The following is a 20873-nucleotide window of genomic DNA, read 5'->3' as shown; positions in this document are numbered from 1 at the left end:
CCATGCAAGGTGAAAACATTAGAAATTGCTCAGTGACCTGCTGTACAACTATAAATATAAAAAGAGGATTCAACCACTATACTAGGACCAAGCTCAGTTTATCACCTAGTTTGTTTATTTAGTCTAGATAGTTCTTGCTTTTTTCAATGATGTATATGGTTAGAAAACCTACACGAGGCCTATGAAAAAATACTGTCAAACAAAGAAAAGGGAACATGAAAGATGTTAAAAGGAACAGCCTATCTCTGAAAACGAACTCTAGAGAATTCAGATGAAAATTTCAGAAAACTATTTGGTATTCTCAACAGAACCAAGAAAATATGGTCTCAGTGAAAGAGGAAGATACAGTCATAAAGAAAGAACAGGCCATGTTAGAAATTCAAGAAATGGGGTGAATTAAATAGAAAAAATAAATAAGGAGGAAAGGAGCAATGGCTTAGATAATGAGAGACTCAAAGGAACTAGAGATTAGAGGCAGGACAGGAAAGAACTGATACTTCAGAAGTCAAATTGTTTCCTAATACAGGAAACAAACATAAATTGAGGGGGTGGGGGAACAAATATTAAAACAATTAGAGAAACGAAGAACAGAGGGCCAACAAACAAATAATAAGTATACCCAAACAGAAATCAGAATAAGTGACCAAAGATATCATAAGGCTTTCCTGGTCTAAAGAAATAGACTAGTGCATATAGATCCAAATGGTTGCACTGACAAAACTGTAAATCAAAAGGATCAAGAAAATGCCAGAGTCCTGGCAAGGGGGAAAATATATGCATAAATACATATACTATATATTTAGGTAGAAATCTAGGTATAGATAAATGGAACTGTGATTATCCCCATTTCACAGATAACAAAAGTGTGACACAGAAAAATTATGTTATTTGCTAGGATCCCAAAATAATAAGTGGTGGTACATGATTAAAACACAGGTCTGCCTAATGAAAACCAGTAGGGATAAATGCAAAGAATGTTATTTGGATCCAAAAACCTAAATGCACTTGCAAAGAATGAAGTAAAAAAAAAAAGTGAAAGATTTTAATGACTAGTGAAGTCACTAAAGCCTATAATACAATGTGACTATCAAATAAGCTGACTTTAGAGTTCATTAATGACACCTACAATTAGACAAGAAATAGTCCTTTACACAGGTCAAGTTACACATTAGATTATCTAATACAGATCTGGACTCCTAAATATAACAACAATATTCAAACAGATCAACCAAAATAACAAAAGTACAAAGAATCTTGAAACATCTAGGCTGAAGAAGACAAGATTCAGAAAGGACAAGTAACCACCTTTAAAAATCTAAAGAGATAAAAAAGTGCTTAGACTTTTTCTGTATGCCTTAAGGAGAAGAAATACAGTAAGAAGAGAGAAACTACAAAGAGATTTCAATATAAGAGATTTCAACAGGGAATTCCCTGGAGGTCCACACTTTCACTGCAGGGGGCCCAGGTTCCACCCCTGGTGGGGAACTAAGATCCCGCAAGCTGCCTGGTGTGGCCAAAAAAACAAAAAGAGAGAGAGAGAGAGATTTCAACATAAAAATAAGAGCTGTGCTTAAATGACAGCCTCGGGGTTAGTGGGTTTCCAACACTGAATATGTTCAATCACAGGAAAGAGACTACCACTTGGTAGTCACAAAGGAAATTATTAATTTCCTATAAAAGAATTAAAGCAATGGATATGTAAATAGACCAAAAAGCTTTAAAGTCCTTTTCAACACTAAGTAATTTAGATTAAGGGATAAGGCTACAGGGAAAAAAAAAATGTATGCAGTACTTCGAATGGCAGGCTAAAGAATTCCAATGTACTTAATGTGAGCAATAGACAGCCATTTAAAGGTTTGTTTTTTTTTAAGGTACATCTAAGAACAAATTTATTCTTTACTTATTCATTCATGAATTTATTTATTGCCTGCTATCTTCACAGACACTGTGCAAAGTGTTGAATATACTGAGTCAAATAAGACATGATCCCTTGCCTGCAAGCTTACAGTGAGATGTAGTAGGTACTCAATATTTGTTGAAGGAATTCATAAATACATGGTAAAGGTATACTAAGGGTACTAAGTAAAAGAAGAGGAGCATCTAAGTCAGAGTGAAAAACTAGGGAATATTTCCCAAGGGTGGTAATAATTACTCTGAGTTTTGAAGGACAAATATGAATTAACAAGATGAAAAAGGAAGGAGAATCAGCCAATAAACATATGCAAAAACTCAGAAGTATAATCTGTTTAGGGGTTAACAAGTAGTTCTCCATGAGCTTGTGTATGTGGGACATGTGAAAAGATTTGGCAAGGTGAAGGGAAGTGGCAAACACCATGCTATCCTGAAAATTATGGAAAGCCACTGAAAAAATTAGACAGTGACATTATTTGATCTGTATTTTGAAAAAGCATCCAGGACTCTGTCTTATGGTAATGACTAAATAATTCAGACCAACCTTCCTCCTAAAGATAAAAATCTGGAGGAATTTTTTGAATTATTGAAAGAATCAAAGATCTAAAAAGATAATGATGAATCATCAGGCCAAGAACAGGTTGAGGATTATAACTCAGAAAACCTAAACCAACTTCCAGTGTCAGTCAAGATGGAATAAGCCCACTATAGCCTTTCTCTCCCATTGATTACAACTAAAAACTCTGGATGAAATCCATAAAGCAACTACTTGAGGAATCTGAAAAGTAAGCAAAAGCAGGTAGATTGGGAAGAAAAGTAAAATCTTGAAGAAATGACTCATGTGAAGGCAAGTTTCCTGTTTGTTTAGTTTTTTTCCTACCTTCTCTCCTAGCATTACTAAAGTGTAAGGGCCCAGCAGAACTATAAAAGCAAAAGGAAATCCCTTTTTTTTTTCTCTTCCAGCCCTGCCCCAAAGGTGGCTCCAGTAGTGGAGCTACAGCAGCCATGGCAGCAAGGACATATGAAACCCCAGGAGAAACTCCATGTCTCTCACCAAAGGACAGGAGGACGGAACCCCTGTAAGGCTGAGGGTGAAGGGGCAATGCTAGAGAGAGCTCGAGAAGGTGATTCCCTAATTATTTGTATGACTTGGCACAAGTCCCATAGGGAAAAGGGAGGATGTGCATGTACAAGATAGACCCAAGGCAAATATAGCAAGTCCCTCTGAAATCACTATCCAAGTCCCAGAACTAATCTAATCTTGAGTGGAGCATACATGAAACAGACGCAGAGTAACATGGCAAAAGCTTTGAAAACTGAACTGATAATGGAACCCCAGCACACAAAAGGTAAGATAGAACTTGTGATCTAAACTTGAGTTGCATATCTGCTAAAATACAAACAAACAAACAAACATTTTCCAGGGGATTTTTAACAGGACCCAGAATCTCACAACATGTCCAGGATATAATCTAAAACTTCTCAGCATTCAGAGAACTAGGAAAATGTCACATCATTCTAAGTCTCAAGCAAGCAATCAAAAATAATGAAGTACACAATGAGATAAACAATAAGAACTAGAATCTACAAAACAACAAACCACAGAAACAGATCCCAAGGGATTCCAGATATTGGCATTGCTGGACAAAAAATTTAATAAAACTAAGCTTACTATGCTCATGGAGACAAAAAAAAAACGAGCTTAAAAATTTCTGCAAGGAATTTGAAACTCTAAAAAGTAACATTACAGATATTTTTTAAAGAACAGAACCAGAGAATACAAGAGCAGAAATTAAGGCCTAACAGATGAATTTAAAAACAGTTTAGAAACAGCTAAATAGAGAATTGGTGAACTGGAACAAAGCAGAAGAAATTATCCTGAAGGGAGCGCAATAAGAAAAGAAGATGAAAGATACAAAAAAGGTAAGAAATATGGAAGGAACAGCACAGTGACCTCACTGTTATGACTTGAAAAGATTCAACAGGCTCTCATCTAAGGGATTTTGCATTTGCTGTTTCCTCTGCCCGAAATATTCATTCCCAAAATAGCTACATGATACATTCCCTCATTTATTCAGGTCTCTAATCAGATACCATTTAATCAGAAAAAAACTTCCCCAAATACCCTATCCCAAAATATTCTCTTTTGAAGCAGTTGTCATCACCCAACATGTATTTTATTTATTCATTTATGATATGTGTCCCTTTACAAGAGTGCATACTCCATAATAGCAGAAATTTTGTCTGTTTACCACTGTTTTCCCTTAGCATCTAGAACATTTCATGGCACATAGTAGGCACTTTTTAAAATGTTGAATGAATAAATAAAAGACAGAGAAAATCACAAGAGTAAAAATAAAGGCTTACGGCAAAAATACAGATGGAGTTTACAGTAAATATAAGGCAAGTATTAAGAATTTTTAGGGCAAGAATATATAATGGAGAAAAGACAGTCTGTTCAATAAGTGGTGTTTGGAAAACTGGACAGCAACATGTAAATGAATGAAATTAGAACATTCCCTAATACACAAAAATAAACTCAAAATGGATTATAGACCTAAATGTAAGGCCACAGACTACAAAACTCTTAGAGGAAAACATAGGCAGAACACTGACATAAATCACAGCAAGATCTTTTTTGATCCACCTCCTAGAGTAATGAAAATAAAAACAAAAATAAACAAATGGGACCTAATTAAACTTAAAAGCTTTTGCATAGCAAAGGAAACCATAAACAAAACAAAAAGACAACCCTCAGAATGGGAGAAAATATTTACGAATGAAGCAACCAACAAGAAATTAATCTCCAAAATATACAAACAGCTCATGCAACTCAATATCAAAAAAGCAAACAACCCTTGGGCTTCCCTGGTGGCGCAGTGGTTGAGAGTCCGCCTGCCGATGCAGGGGACATGGGTTCGTGCCCCGGTCCGGGAAGATCCCACATGCCGCGGAGCGGCTGGGCCCGTGAGCCATGGCCGATGAGCCTGTGTATCCGGAGCCTGTGCTCCACAACGGGAGAGGCCACAACAGTGAGAGGCCCGCGTACAGCAAAAATAAAAAAAAAAAAAAAAGCAAACAACCCAGTCAAAAAATGGGTGGAAGACCTAAAAAGCCTTTTCTCCAAAGAAGACATACTGGCTAAAAAGCACGTGAAAAGAAGCGCAACATCACTAATTAAGAGAAATGCAAATCAAAACTACCATGAGGTACATTCATTCAACAAGTGATATGCTCAGGGCCAGGGATCCAGCAGTGAATAAACAGACAACAATTTTAATCTCATAGAGCTTACATTCCATTGCGGGAGGAGGTAAGATAATAAACATCTCAAAAAAGTAAAATCTAGAGTTTGTCAGATAGTGATTGACTGCCCAGGAGTGAAACAATTCAGGGAAAAAGGACTTGAAGTGTCAGTAGAGGTTGGGGTCATCAATGTACAATACAGTGGCTAGGCTAGAACCTAGGGGAAGATGGTATTTGAATAAAGACCTGAAGGAGGTGAGGGAGCAGCACATGATGATGTTGGGGAGGGGTGGGAGCATCCCAGGCACAGGGACCAGCAGGGACAAAGAACTTGAAGTGGGAGTAGGTCTGGAGAGTCTGAGGTGGCCAGAGCAGAGTCAATGAGGAGGAGAGAAGCAAGAGATGAGGATGGAAGAGTAGGCAGGGGCAGACATGAAAGGCCTTGTGGACCACTGTCAGGACTTTGACTTTTCCATTGAGTGTGATGGGAAACTGCTGGAGAATTAGGAGCACAGCAACAGTACAATCAGACTTAGGCTTAACAGTATTATCTAGACCACCAATGCCCCAAAGGTGAGCAACAGACCTTTGGAAATGTGGCTGATGAGACTGATTTTTCATTTTATTTCATTTTAATTAAATTTAAAACTCATTTCTTGATTCAGTGATTGGAAAACTTATAAGTGTGTTTGGAACAACTTGGGTATGTGAATCTATTTTTTTCAACTGTACATTTATGAGTTTTAAATATAGATCAGGTATTTCCAATAAATTTTACCATCTGAGGGCTTCCCTGGTGGTGCAGTGGTTGAGAATCTGCCTGCCAATGCAGGGGACATGGGTTCAAGCCCTGGTCTGGGAAGATCCCACATGCCACAGAGCAACTAGGCCCGTGAGCCACAACTACTGAGCCTGCGCGTCTGGAGCCCGTGCTCTGCAACAAGAGAGGCCGCGATAGTGAGAGGCCCGCGCACCGTGATGAAGAGTGGCCCCCACTTGCCGCAACTAGAGAAAGCCCTCGCACAGAAATGAAGACCCAACACAGTCAAAAATAAATAAATTAATTAATTAATTATAGTATCTTTAAAAAAAAACAAAAATTTTACCATCTGAAAGAAAAAAAAAAACAACCTACCATGAGGTATCACTTCACACTGGTCAGAATGGCCATCAACAAAAAATGTACAAACAGTAAATGCTGGAGAGAGTGTGCAGAAAAAGGAACCCTCCTACATTGTTGGTGGGAATGTAAATTGGTACAGCCACTATGGAAAACAGTATAGAGGTTCTTTACAAAACTAAAAACAGAGCTACCATATGATCCACCACTCCTGGGCATATATCCAGAGAAAACCATAATTCAAAAAGATACATGCACCCCAATGTTCACTGCAGCACTATTTCCAATAGCCAGGACATGGAAGTAACCTAAATGTCTATCCGCAGAAGAATGGATAAAGAAAATGTGGTACATATATACAACAGAATATTACTCAGCCAGAAAAAAGAATGAACTAATGCCATTTGCAGCAGCATGGATGGACCTAGAGATTATCATACTGAGTGAAGTAAGTCAAACAGAGAAAGACAAATATCGTATGATATTGCTTATATGTGGAATCTAAAAAAAGGTACAAATCAACTTATCTACAAAACAGAAATAGAGTTACAGATGTAGAAAACAAACTTATGGTTACCAGGAGGTAAGGTGGGAGGAAGGGATAAAATGGGACATTGGAACTGACATATACAGACTACTATATATAAAATAGATAACTAATAAGGACCTGCTACATAGCACAGGGAACTGTACTCAATATTCTGTAATGGCCTATATGGGAAAAGAATCTAAAAAAGAGTGGATATATGTATATGTATGTGTAACTGATTCACTTTGCTGTATACCTGAAACTAACACAACATTGTAAATCAAATATACTCCAATAAAAATTTAAAAAATAATAATAATCATAATAATAATAAAATAAATAAAAGATGTTTTAGGAAAAAAAGAATCTACATGTCACATCAAGATATACTCTTTAGGGGAATTCTGTGGTGGTCCAGTGGTTAGGACTCTGTGCTTTCACTGCCAAGGGCACAGGTTCAATCCCTGGCTGGAGAACTAAGATCCTGCAAGCCATGTGGCATCGCCATAAATAAATAAATAAATAAATAAATAAATAAATAAACAAACGAACAAATATAAGGAAAAAAGATATACTCTTTAGTTCACTTAAGAGATCACCTAAAAATGTTTAAAAGGTTCTTCAAACCTCTCCCACCATCTGATATCTGACTTAGCTTAAAACTAAATGGAAGAAAGAACTAACAGCCTTGCCTCTCTAGTCCAGGTTACTTTCTACAGTGCAGTCCATATACTATCTCTCTACCCCATCCATATACTTTTCACCACTTTTTATATTTAGACAGAAAAGTTAATCTTGCAAGTTGAATAAACAGGGTATCATGGAAGAGCTGATAGTGGTGCGGTACATTCTGGAAGGTATATGTAGTTGCAAAAGCAAAGTACTTTAGGCAGAGACCAAGAATAAAATAACTAGCAATACTGCATACTAGAAATAATAATAACAGCTAACATTTATTGAGCACTTTGCACTGTTTAAGCATTTTATATTTATTAACTACCTTAATTCTCAAAACAACACTGAGTTACTTTACTAACTAATAAACAGAGGGTCAGAGATTACATAAATTATTCAAATTATTCAAGGTCAAGCAGATAACAACTGAAAGTTTGAATTTGAGCACAGGGCTATCTATCTCTTCAATCCAAGCTCTTAAGCTGTGTGGTATCAATTAAAATTTGAAAAATAGAGGCTATCCTGAAAAAGCAGGTAGACAGTATTTCCCAACAGATTCTTGGCAGAAACAAACAAACAACAAAGTAGACCTAATGGCAGATTAATGACAAAGACAAAAACAATTATTTTTGAAAATCAGATTATGTTTTTCATCAAAATGAAAAAAATTCCTACTTTACAATTAACATCAAAATATGCATAAAATAAAAACATGCACTTTCACATACATACTACAACCTTAATAGAATGTCTTAAAATAATGTTTCTTTAGAAGAAATTTGAGAATTCTATTTATAAATAAATACTACACTGCTATTCTTAAGCACTGTGCTTTCAGCATAGCCCTCCATCAGTATTTTCTATTATGAACATGGCTATATATCATTCTTGATTCAATTTCCTGGTTGTTCCAAACAGAAGAGAAGGTTAGTCTCAAGACCACACTTTAATTGAAATGCGAATTAACCATAAATGCCAAGTAAATATATATCTTTTAAAATATATTATCTTTCAAAAAGCTTGAAGAACTTTTCAAAGCTCAAAGAACTGAGAATCTAGTTACTACTTATATAAAGAAATGGTATGAGACACATATAACTTGTTCAAATAAAAAATGGCTCCTGGGACTTCCCTGGTGGTCCAGTGGTTAAGAATCCACCTTCCAATGCAGGGGACATGGGTTCGATCCCTGGTCAGGAAACTAGGATCCCACATGCCACAGGGCAACTAAGGCCGTGCCACAACTACTGAGCCTGCATGCTCTAGAGCCCACGCACCACAACTAGAGGGCCCACATGCCGCAACTACTGAGGCTGCACACTCTGGAGCCTATGTGCCGCAACTAGACAGCCCATGCACCACAACTACCTAGCCCGCGTGCTCTGGAGCCCGTGCGCCACAAGTAGAGAGAAGCCCACGTGCTGCAACAAAAAGACCCCACGTGCTGCAACAAAAATACCCCACATGTTGCAATGAAAAGACCCCACATGCAACAACCAAAAGACCTTGCATGCTGCAGTGAAGATCCCATGTGCCACAACTAAGACACAACGCAGCCAAATAAATAAATAAATAAATATTTTTTTAAAATTTTTAATTGGTTCCAAAAACTGAAAAGACAATTTGTTTCCCTCTCCACCCCCACCATTAAAGTAATAACAATAAATTGATAAAATCATATAAAATGAGAAAGATATTTACATTTCTTTGTCTTTTCAGCAGATCTGGCACAAGTTTCTTTGAGTAGATTACATAAATGCCTTGTAGCATTATTCCTGAAACAGAGGAAAGAGTTTGCATAAGTGTAATGTATCTCAAAGCAAAATCATATATAAAAGTTATGAAACATTACTGTTACAATTTTAAAGAAATTCTTAAAACATCATAATATTTAATATATATCACATATCGTTCATAAATGACTATAAAGGAAAAATTGGTTGACTGTACTATTAGCAAAGATGATTTAATAACTGCCTCCTTTTAAAGTGAAAAGCTCCTTAAAAGTTTCTACCCAAGTAGCTTTCAATAACCTTTTAGTAAACAGTTCCAGATTCACCTAAGAAATAAAATGAGAAGAGAGGATTGGTATTTTCATTACTAATTACCCCAGAAATATTCTAGCTATCTTACCTTCGAAACATAAAATAAGTAATTTTCTGAAGAGTCATTAATTATGTGAATAAGACCTCTGATCATCTCACAGATGCAGAAAAAGCTTTTGACAAAATTCAAAATCCATCTATGATAAAAATTTTCAACAGAGTGGGTACAGAGGGAACCTACATCAACATAATAAAAGCCATATATAACAAGTCCACAGCTAACATCATACTCAACCCTGAAAAGCTGAAAGTTTGTCCTGTAAGATCAGGAACAAGACAAGGATGCCCATTCTTGCCACTGATATTCAACATAGTATTGGAAGTCCTAGCCACAGCAATAGACAAGAAAATAAAAGGCACTTGAATCAGAAAGAACAAAGTAAAACTGTCACGATTTGCAGATGACATGCTATTATATATAGAAAACCCTAAAGCCTCCACCGAAAAACTGTTAGAACTAATAAACAAATTCAGTAAAGTTACAGGATACAAAACCAACATACAAAAATCAGTTGTATTTCTGTACACTAATAATGAACTATCAGAAGAGAAATTAAGAATATAATTCCATTTACAATTGCATCAAAAAGAATAACACACTTAGGAATACATTTAACCAAGGAGGTAAAAGACCTGCACACTGAAAACTATAACACACTGATGAAAGAAATTGAAGAAGACACAAATAAATGGAAAAATCTTCTGTGTCCATGAATTAGAAGAATTAATATTGTTAAAATGTCCACACTACCTAAATGGAGTCTGGTACCAATTCCAAAATTGGAAGGGGGTTCCTCACACCAACAAGCAATTCTGGGCACCACAGCTGAGTGTCCTACAATTCAATTCTGACACCATCTACCTGGAGATAGCATCAGACTTCATAAGTTAAGGGTTCAGTCCTATAAGACTGCTACCCTCCCCTTATCCCACCAACTTCAGATGCTTGTTGCAAGCCCAGGTTGTTACCTGTGGTTCTGTCCCACTGGCTATAAATCAGAGGTTCCCATGACCTCCTCCTTGGCTTCTATTAATTTGCTAGAATGACTCAGAGAACAGAGAAACAATTTACTTACTAGAGTACTGGTTTATCATAAAAGGATATAACTCAGGAACAGCCAAGTGGGAAAGATGCACAGGGCAAGGTATGAGGAAAGGGTGAGAATTTTTCATGCTCTCTCCGAGCTCATCATTCTCCCCAAATCTCCACATGTTCACCAACCAGGAACCTCTCGAACCCTGACCTCTCAGGTTTTTACAGAGGCTTCATTAGATAGTCATGACTGATTAAATCTTTAGCCATTGGCAACTGATTCAACCTCCAGGTCCTTGCCTGTCCCCAGAGGTTGGAAGTTCCAATCCTCTAACCACGTGGTTGGCTCTCCAGGCAACCGGCCCCTATCTTTAGGTGGGGTCCAAAAGTCACCTCATTAGCATAACAAGACACCTTTTCACTCTCAACATTTAGGAAATTCCAAGGGTTTGAAGAGTTGTGAGTCAGGAAAGATGGATGAAAACTAAATATATACGTGAAATATATTTTGGTCATCTGAATGACCAAATATATATATATATTTTCTTATAAATCACAATACCACACTACTGAAAGCAATCTACAAATTCAATGCAATCCCACTCAAATTTCCAATGGCATTTTTCACAGAAACAGAACAAACAATACTAAAATTTGTATGGCATCACCAAAAACCCCAATTAGCCAAAGTAATCTTGAGAAAGGAGACCAAAGCTGGAGGCATCACACTTCCTGATTTGAAACTACATTATAAAGCTATAGTAATCAAAATGGTATGGTACTGGCATAAAACCAGACACATAAATCAATAGAACAGAATAGACAGCCCAGAAATAAACCCACAGATATACAGTCAATTAATTCATGACGAAGAAACCAAAAACATACAGAATGAGGAAAGGACAGTCTCTTCAATACATGGTGTTGGGGAAACTAGACAGCCACATGCAAAAGAACAAAACTGGACCACTACCTTACACCACACACAAAAATAAAGTCAAAAGGGATCAAAGACTTGAACCTAAGATCTGAAATCATAAAACTCCTAGAAGAAAACATAGGCAGTAAGCTCCTTGACATAGGTGATGATTTTCTGGATTTAACACCAAAAGCAAAGGTAACAAAAGGAAAAATAAACAAGTGGGCTACATCAAATTTAAAAGCTTCTGCACAGCAAAGGAAACCATAAACAAAATTAAAAGGCAACCTACTAAATGAGAGAAAATATTTGCAAATCATATATCTGATAAGAGGTTAATATCCAAAGTATATAAAGAAGTCATGCAACTCAATAGCAAAAAACAATCTGATTTTAATGTGGGAAGAGGATCTGGACAGAGATTTTTCCAGAGAAGACATACAGATGGTCAACAGGTACATGAAAAGGTGCCCAACATCACTAACCCCCAGGGAAATGCAAATCAAAATCACAATGAGATACTACCTCACACCTATTAGAATGACTATTATTAAAAAGATGAGATAACAAGTGTTGGTGAGGATGTGGAGAAAAGCGAACCCTTGTGCACTACTGGTGGGAATATAAATTGGTTCAGCCACTATGAAAAACAGTTTGGTGGCTCCTCAAAAAATTAAAAATAAAACCATATGATCTAGCAATTCTACTTCTTGGGATTTATCCAAAGGAAACAAGAATACTAACTTGAAAAGGCATATGCATCCCCATGTTCAATGCAGCATTATTTACAACAGTCAAGACATGGAAACAACCTAACTATCAATGGATAAATAAAGTGTGGAATATATATACACCCATAAAAATGAAGGAAATCCTGTCATTTACAACATTATGAATGGAACTTGAGAGCATTATGCTATATGAAATAACTCAGACAAAGAAAGACAAATACCGTATGGTCTCATTTATATGTGAAATCTTAAAAAAAAAAATTAAAAACTTATAGATACAGACAACAGATTGATGGTTGCCAGAGACAGAGGTGGGAGGTGGGCAAAATGAGTGAAGGGAGTTAAAAGGTACAAACTTCCAGTCATAAAATAAATCCCGGGGATGTAATATACCGCATGATGAATACAGTTAGTAATATTGTATATTTGAAAGTTGCTAAGAGAGTAGATCTTGAGGGTTCTTGTCAAAACAAAAAATCTGCAATTATATGTGGTAATGGATATTAACTAGACTTATTGTGGTGATAATTTTGCAATATATACATATATCAATCATTACATTATACACTTAAAAATAATATAATGTTATATGTCAATTATATCTCAACCAAAAAAAATTTTAAAGGTCAATATAATGCAGTCATATCTTCCAAATCTCATTAAATGGTATTGAAAGTTAAAAAAAAAAGACCTCTGGGTGTCTCGAAGTTGCTAACATATACACCAGTTTAAATTTTCCAATGTATAATTTTTCTGCAGAAATGAATTGTTACAGATTAACATTTTATAATAATTTTTAAGTCTAAATATTAGTTTAATGAAGAGCAAAAGCTGTAATATTACATAAACTACATCCTTTAACATTTTCAATAATCTAATAAATGAAAAGGTTAAGAAGTCACTGAAATCAAAGGTGGCTTTGTTTTGTTTTCAAAGCCTGTGACTATTCTCTACCACAAATCAGTAGTTCTCAAAGTATGATCCTTGCACCAGCAGCATCCACATCACTTGTTAGAAGTACAAATTCTTAAGTCTACTCCACTGAATCAGAAACTCTGGCAGGGGAGGAGAGGCCAACAACATGTGTTTTAAGAAGCTCTGCGGGTAATTCTGAAGCTTGCTAAAGTTTAAGAACCACTGTTCTAGACAGAGGAACTTTTTATTGTTACTGATTTTGTAAAATCAAAACAAGTAACTACAAACCTAATTCTTGGACTTCCCTGGTGGCACAGTGGTTAAGAATCTGCTTGCCAATGCAGGTAACACGGGTTGGCGCCCTAGTCCGGGAAGATCCCACATGCTGTGGAGCAACTAAGCCTGTGTGCCACAACTACTGAGCCTGCGCTCTAGAACCTGCAAGCCACAACTACCGAAGCCCATGCGCCTAGAGCCCATGCTCTGCAACAAGAGAAGCCACCGCAATGAGAAGCCCGCACACCGCAACAAAGAGTAGCCCCCCGCTCACCACAACTAGAGAAAGCCCGCGCGCAGCAATGAAGACCCAACACAGCCAAAATTAAATAAATAAAATAAATTAATTAATTTTAAAAAAAAGGATGATACTAAAGTTTTAAGCCAAAGTTAATGGGAGAATGATTGGGCCACTGGCAAAAACAGGAATTTGACAGTGAGAATTAGCTTGGAACTAAGTTGAGCCCTCTTCTGCAAGGGTTTCACCTAAAACAATAGTCAAACAAAAAGGTATACAATATACATAGGCAGTTGTAGATATAAGATTATCAGGTACCTTTATCAACACTAAGTAATGGCTTCCCTGCCTGTCATTTTAAAAAGTGAGAAGTTACTAGTCAGTGACCACAGTTTGCCAAATGCAAGAATGTAAAATAGGTATGTCTTCCTTTTCTCCACAGCACCCAGATAGAATTCTATATATCAATTAATATTATACAACAGAAAGAGCACATCCAATTTTTGGAAATTATTTTAATAATTAGTTTGGAATAAAAAATAAATTTGTAAAGAACAAATTCATTAAATTATTACTTACTCTTTTATTAAATCTTTATTTTCTTGAATTCCTTCTTCTAATTTCAAACTTACTTTTTCATTTTCAAACTAATTTATAAGACAAAAGAACAGTTCATCACATTTTACTTAGCAAAATAAACATGAGTATATTCATTAAGCAGCATTTCTTTGCTAACATGCTATGATGGTCAATAAGAAATATTTTCTTTGAACACAAAGAAGAACTTTTTTTGTCACACTTATGGATATCCTATAAGAATATGGGTCTCACTTTCATCAGTCTAAAATTAGGTTTGCTGAATTATCTCCAAAATGTATCCAACAATATTTTAATGTGATATTATCTTCCCTAAACATTTTGAAATGATGTTTTATCTTTCTCCTAACCCAATGTTGCATTTTCTCAAAATTTTTCTTTCACTATGCCATAAAATTGAAGAGAAACAGTTTCAAATTTAAAGTTTTATCTACAATGTCATTTTCTAATATAATAAAAAAAGACATATCAAACAAAACATCATCAGTAACAGGAACCAATAAAAATTAAAATTCTATAATTAGAATCATTAAATCAATCTTTATCTAAAGTAAATTACTATTTCCCTAGTCATTTGCATTAAGTTTCATGCAGCCTGTCTTCTGCTCATCCTAAAGTTGAAATGCAACTAATATTAATGAAACTTCAAAAAACACCATTCTTAAAATCCACATCACAGAAACAAGATAAACCCAACTTACTCTGAAATAATACTCTAGTTTTAATAGTATTATAAGATTTACTATACTATATTTTCAATTACAAATTTCATTATACCTGTAGTTCTTGAATGGCTTTCCGCTGTGCTTCAATTATTTTTCTATTTTCTTGCAACTTGTTTTCTTTCTGCTTCAGTTCAGATTCTACACTCACTTTCCACTTCTTGATCTTGTCAGTCTCCTTATACAGTTTTGAATATAGTCTGCTCATTGGTTCTGAATTCTATTATAAAATAGGTTTTCAATGACTGTTAATAGTTCAAAATTTTAGTATAACCAAACTACAGCTGCCTATTGAAAATATCCATGAGTATCTTAATAGTTGAGACCAAATCTCTCCTCAATTTATGCCCTAATACCATGCTGAAAGCTATATTAACTTTTTTCTAACTACTAAGGCAATATTAGCTACTTTACTAAGGTTACTGGTCACCTGACTAAGTTATTCCTTGATGAATAAAATCAAATAACTTCAAAATGTGCCTAAGCCAGAAGTTAGAAATCTTTAAGTCAATGAGAGAATCTGGCTGCTTAAAAGCTAAAATAAATCACTCTACATGAAATGTGTCAATTTTAGCAATGGTCTTGAAATATTTTGGTTATACAAACAGCTTAAGGATTAGCCAAAGGATATGAAGTTTAAGGTACAATGACAAGAAAAATAATAGTGAACACAAGATCTTTCATTTAGCCTGAGGTTTTATTTGGATTTTATTTGGATTTCCTGCATCATCCCTTTCCACATTATAAGGTAAATGTCAAAGGTTTGCTTTTATTTTTTTAATCATGCTACTTTCTCCTTGCTGATAGCTCTGTTATCAAAATATATGAATAAATTCCGTATTTCTAAATTTGTGATACCATAATCCCAGCAACAACCAGATAGCACTTTACCAGGCCATGGAATTTCTCTTTGCTTTAAAGACATCTATGTGCCATAAGAAAGAATGATTTTTATAACTAAAATCAAAAGTACAGTATATCCTACAAATTCCTTAGACAGTAAACCAGCCAAACAATCATACCTATTAATTCAAGAATTGTTTGTAAAATACTGGCTTAATTCTCAACCTTTTCACACATTGCATTCATCTCCCCTTTCCTATTCTTGATTTTTATGGTTTAAAGTTAAATTGCCCCGTAAGAATTCATGCTTTTATAACTCAGGAAAATACAGAGGCCTAGTGTTTCAGCAAATTCAAAAGAAAAGCAAAGTGGCAAAAAGGTTTTAAAGAATATAACTTAAAACCTTAACTAAATATTAATCCTTTTGAAGCTTCAAAAGAAAGATAAATACAAGTAATAATAAATGATACTCCAATTACAAGAAATTTAATATAGACAGGAAATCTTCTGACCTCAAAATCAGAGTCTTTTAGTCCCTCCTGGTAATGACAACTGTCAGAATTATCAACCTAAAAAATGAATAAATTTTTCCTATGAGAAAATACTCCTGATGATAGTTTCCAAATAGCAGCAATTAAATACTGAAGACTAGTAATCCAACAACTAAAGACTTTTTTTTCTTTTTCAAGCAAGCCATTCAATATCTAAACAGGTTATATCTATATACACTATACTTAACTGACCTGTTCAAGCATGGGCAAAAAGTCAACTTTTTGTAAAGCAGGATCTGCAAGATAAAAGACAACTGGAATTAAATATGCCAACATCCTGTTTTATATATTAAGTATTATATCTAGCTTTAATGTCAACGCTATCAATATAATACTCTTATTTGATATCTAGCAATGTGTATTTTAAAAATGCTTCTATGTAAGGTGATACATTGCTTTTCTAGTCTCCTACCTGAATCAATGTTTTTCCCATTTTTGGAGAAATTAGTCATTGCAAATGGAAAACCAAAATCATCTTCAACACATTTGTTGAAACCCTAGAAACACAAAGAAGTTCTTAAACACACTGTCTCATACCACTCTAATAACTAGCAGTGTAATATGTAATTACATATACAGTATACATCTGCTTAAAAAAGTGACTATAATTGTAAATCCTTTAATGTATACATAGTGTTAAATATATCAAACGATTTTGCCCTGTAAACAAAGCAAAATTTTTTAATTTTCACTTATAAGAGAAAGCTAAACTAAAATTACATGATACATGCTTTGTTAAGTACTCAGTAATAATTTTAGTGATTTTAATTAGTAGCTTAGAATATTGGCTTTCTTCAATTTCATTATGATCTTTCCCCTGGTAGAATTGAGAATTTTCTTCACTGAATAGCATTTTAATATTATACTCTTTGGCTATAGAGACATAAGAATTTTTCTACAACATAGAAAATTAAAATATTCATTGCTTCATCCTATTTCCAACATAAAGTTCCACATAAGAAATTTATTTTTTTAAACAGAAAGACAGATCAATGGAACAGGATAGAAAGCCCAGAGACAAACCCACGCACATATGGACACCTTATCTTTGATAAAGGTGGCAGGAATGTACAGTGGAGAAAGGACAGCCTCTTCAATAAGTAGTGCTGGGAAAACTGGACAGATACATGTAAAAGTATGAGATTAGATCACTCCCTAACACCATACACAAAAATAAGCTCAAAATGGATTAAAGACCTAAATGTAAGGCCAGAAACTATCAAACTCTTAGAGGAAAACATAGGCAGAACACTCTATGACATAAATCACAGCAAGATCCTTTCTGACCCACCTCCTAGAGTAATGGAAATAAAAACAAAAATAAACAAATGGGACCTAATGAAACTTCAAAGCTTTTGCACAGCAAAGGAAACCATAAACAAGACCAAAAGACAACCCTCAGAATGGGAGAAAATATTTGCAAATGAAGCAACCGACAAAGGATTAATCTCCAAAATTTACAAGCAGCTCATGCAGCTCAATAACAAGAAAACAAACAACCCAATCCAAAAATGGGCAGAAGACCTAAATAGACATTTCTCCAAAGAAGATATACAGACTGCCAACAAACACATGAAAGAATGCTCAACATCATTAATCATTAGAGAAATGCAAATCAAAACTACCATGAGATATCATCTCACCCCAGTCAGAATGGCCATCATCAAAAAATCTAGAAACAATAAATGCTGGAGAGGGTGTGGAAAAAAGGGAACCCTCTTGCACTGCTGGTGGGAATGTGAATAGGTTCAGCCACTATGGAGAACAGTATGGAGGTTCCTTAAAAAACTACAAATAGAACTACCATACGAGCCAGCAATCCCACTACTGGGCATATACCCTGAGAAAACCAAAATTCAAAAAGAGTCATGTACCAAAATGTTCATTGCAGCTCTATTTACAATAGCCCGGAGATGGAAACAACCTAAGTGCCCATCATCGGATGAATGGATAAAGAAGATGTGGCACATATATACAATGGAATATTACTCAGCCGTAAAAAGAAACGAAATTGAGCTATTTGTAATAAGGTGGATAGACCTAGAGTCTGTCATACAGAGTGAAGTAAGTCAGAAAGAAAAAGACAAATACCGTATGCTAACACATATATATGGAATTTAAGAAAAAAAATGTCATGAAGAACCTAGGGGTAAGACAGGAATAAAGACACAGACCTACTGGAGAACAGACTTGAGGATATAGGGAGGGGGAAGGGTGAGCTGTGACAGGGCAAGAGAGAGTCATGGACATATACACACTAACAAACGTAAGGTAGATAGCTAGTGGGAAGCAGCCGCATGGCACAGGGATATTGGCTGGGTGCTTTGTGACCGCCTGGAGGGGTGGGATAGGGAGGGTGGGAGGGAGGGAGACGCAAGAGGGAAGAGATATGGGAACATATGTATATGTATAACTGATTCACTTTGTTATAAAGCAGAAACTAACACACCATTGTAAAGCAATTATACCCCAATAAAGATGTTAAAAAAATTATTTTTTTAATGTAATTTTTTTTTTTTTGCCACACTGTGCATAATGTGGGTTCTTAGTTCCCTGACCAGGGACTGAACGCATGCCCCCTGCAATGAAAGTGCGGAGTCAACCACTGGACTGGCCAGGGAAGTCCCCACATGAGAAATTTAAATAAATTACTAAAAAAAGCTCTATTCCTCCTTTCCTATAAGAACCTACTACACGTACGAACTTCCCGTTTATCCTGTCAACCCAGAAGCTCAGAGTCAAATTTTAACCTCAAACACTGATTTTTACCAGTATGTCAACATATTTGTCCAAATTTTCTTAATTTTCCTTGATCCTAATATTCTTCTAATTTATATTTTACTATTTCATTGTATATGTTCATAAGTTGCTTTAAATCATTTAAAGAAAGAAGATTAAAGTAAGCAGGTTCCATTATGTATGCAGAATTCCAAAGCACCAGTAATTATTTCTTTAAATGAATGATGCCTAAACACATTAAGTGTGCTCATTATTCATTCAAAGAAATGCTATTCAAAATTCTTGGGTAAATCAGAACATATTTACTGAAAAAAATTATATCACCAGTAAGAAAGTTCACTTTACCTCATTTACCTAATGAATAAATGCAAATTTACCTTGAAGAAATCAGAATCTCCACCCAAAGTCTGAGGTTTCACTGCAGATACTTGACTGCTACTTAATCTCGGTGGTACAAACAATTTAAAGGGCTTCTGCTTTTCCATTTTCTCTTCCAGTCGTAATTATCTATTGCTCAAGATGGGGGAGAAAGTGCTTTACATTGTTTCATTAATACACTACTTATTCTATAATAAATGGGTATATAAAGGAATGCGTGAAACATTTGCTACCATGGAAGCCTACGGTGTCCCTTACTGCCGTGGTGTTCAAAGCAGAAACATCCCCTATTTGTCCCCACCATCCCCCCACCAGCAATGGCCACGCTGGCGACGTCAATGGATAATCGAGAAACTCAAACTAGGCATCTTCGCCGGGACTGCCTGAAAAGAAGCCCGTTACCTCCACCAGCCCTGTTAAATTGCATCACCTCGCCGGGAAGAACTAGTTGAGGTGCTTAGACGACTACGGAGAAGGCGCCACAAGGCGCCGGGGGCTGCCTGCGTGTGGGAGGGCCAGTAACTAAACGTCGCCCAGCTCTGGGTTCAATCATCAGGGAGGGAACTCGGCACACCTGCCCTTACCTTTAAAAAACTAGCGGGAAACGGCGGGCTCGGTGCTCACGCGAACCGCCACCTGCTGTCTATTAGGGCAGCAGAAAGAACCAACACGAACTTCTGCCTCCGAACCTCGGAAAAGGCGGGATATCGCGCCAGCCGAGCGGCCAGGAGGGAAGTGCAGGGCGGTTGGAGGTTTAACGGCTAAATAACGGTCGGCGACCTCCGTTGACCCGGGGCGCAAGACCTACATCTCGCGAGATTTCCCTTTACCTTAGTAGCAATTCTTCCCTGGATACTCTTTCTCCTTAGAATTGGTCTTCTTTAAGCTTCTCCTATTGTTAAAGAATGTGAGGAAAACTATCAGGTGCTGTGATAGAATGGAGCTGAGAGTGAAAAATCTATTTCTGTCCTCTAAGAAGAACTCACAGTCTTAGGGAAGAAACAAGTGCAAACATAATTATAACCCCCTGTAATCATTTAATGGTAGTAATTTTCTAAGGGTTGTTGGGACCCTTAGAAAGGGAGAGTGGCCTTTACAGTGGCTTGGGAGTCAGGAGAGAGCTTCACGGATGTGGTACACTTTTGTTACTACTTCCGTAGAAAACAGAAGGGTGAATAGAGCGTTGGCTAGATAGTGAATGCGGGAAGGGGTGTTCCCGGCTGAGGGGCGGTAGGCAAAGGCGCTGGAGTCGTGAGAGAGAGAAGTCCGAGAGTGACTGAGGGGGCTTTCCTGGTGGCGCAGTGGTTGAGAGTCCGCCTGCTGATGCAGGGGACACGGGTTCGTG

The 20873-nt window shown here is 36.3% G+C and overlaps 1 protein-coding gene across 2 annotated transcripts in view; it reads right to left on the bottom strand.

The window, feature by feature from the left end:
• The window catches only part of SYCP1 (synaptonemal complex protein 1), a 161633-nt gene extending 141998 nt beyond the window's left edge, over positions 1 to 19635 (bottom strand). For both annotated transcript variants that reach the window (XM_060006973.1, XM_060006980.1), the window contains exons 1-7: positions 19528 to 19635; positions 16824 to 16908; positions 16604 to 16647; positions 16373 to 16429; positions 15073 to 15237; positions 14278 to 14345; positions 9183 to 9256 (exon numbers count right to left, since the gene is read on the bottom strand). In XM_060006973.1, coding sequence (XP_059862956.1) covers positions 9183 to 9256; positions 14278 to 14345; positions 15073 to 15237; positions 16373 to 16429; positions 16604 to 16647; positions 16824 to 16908; positions 19528 to 19635 — 601 coding nt within the window. The remainder of the gene's footprint in view (positions 1 to 9182; positions 9257 to 14277; positions 14346 to 15072; positions 15238 to 16372; positions 16430 to 16603; positions 16648 to 16823; positions 16909 to 19527) is intronic.
• Between the last annotated feature and the right edge of the window lie 1238 nt (positions 19636 to 20873).

This window comes from Delphinus delphis, chromosome 1 (assembly GCF_949987515.2).
Source record: "Delphinus delphis chromosome 1, mDelDel1.2, whole genome shotgun sequence".
Taxonomy (NCBI): domain Eukaryota; kingdom Metazoa; phylum Chordata; class Mammalia; order Artiodactyla; family Delphinidae; genus Delphinus; species Delphinus delphis.
This window is presented reverse-complemented; position numbering and strand designations above follow the sequence as displayed.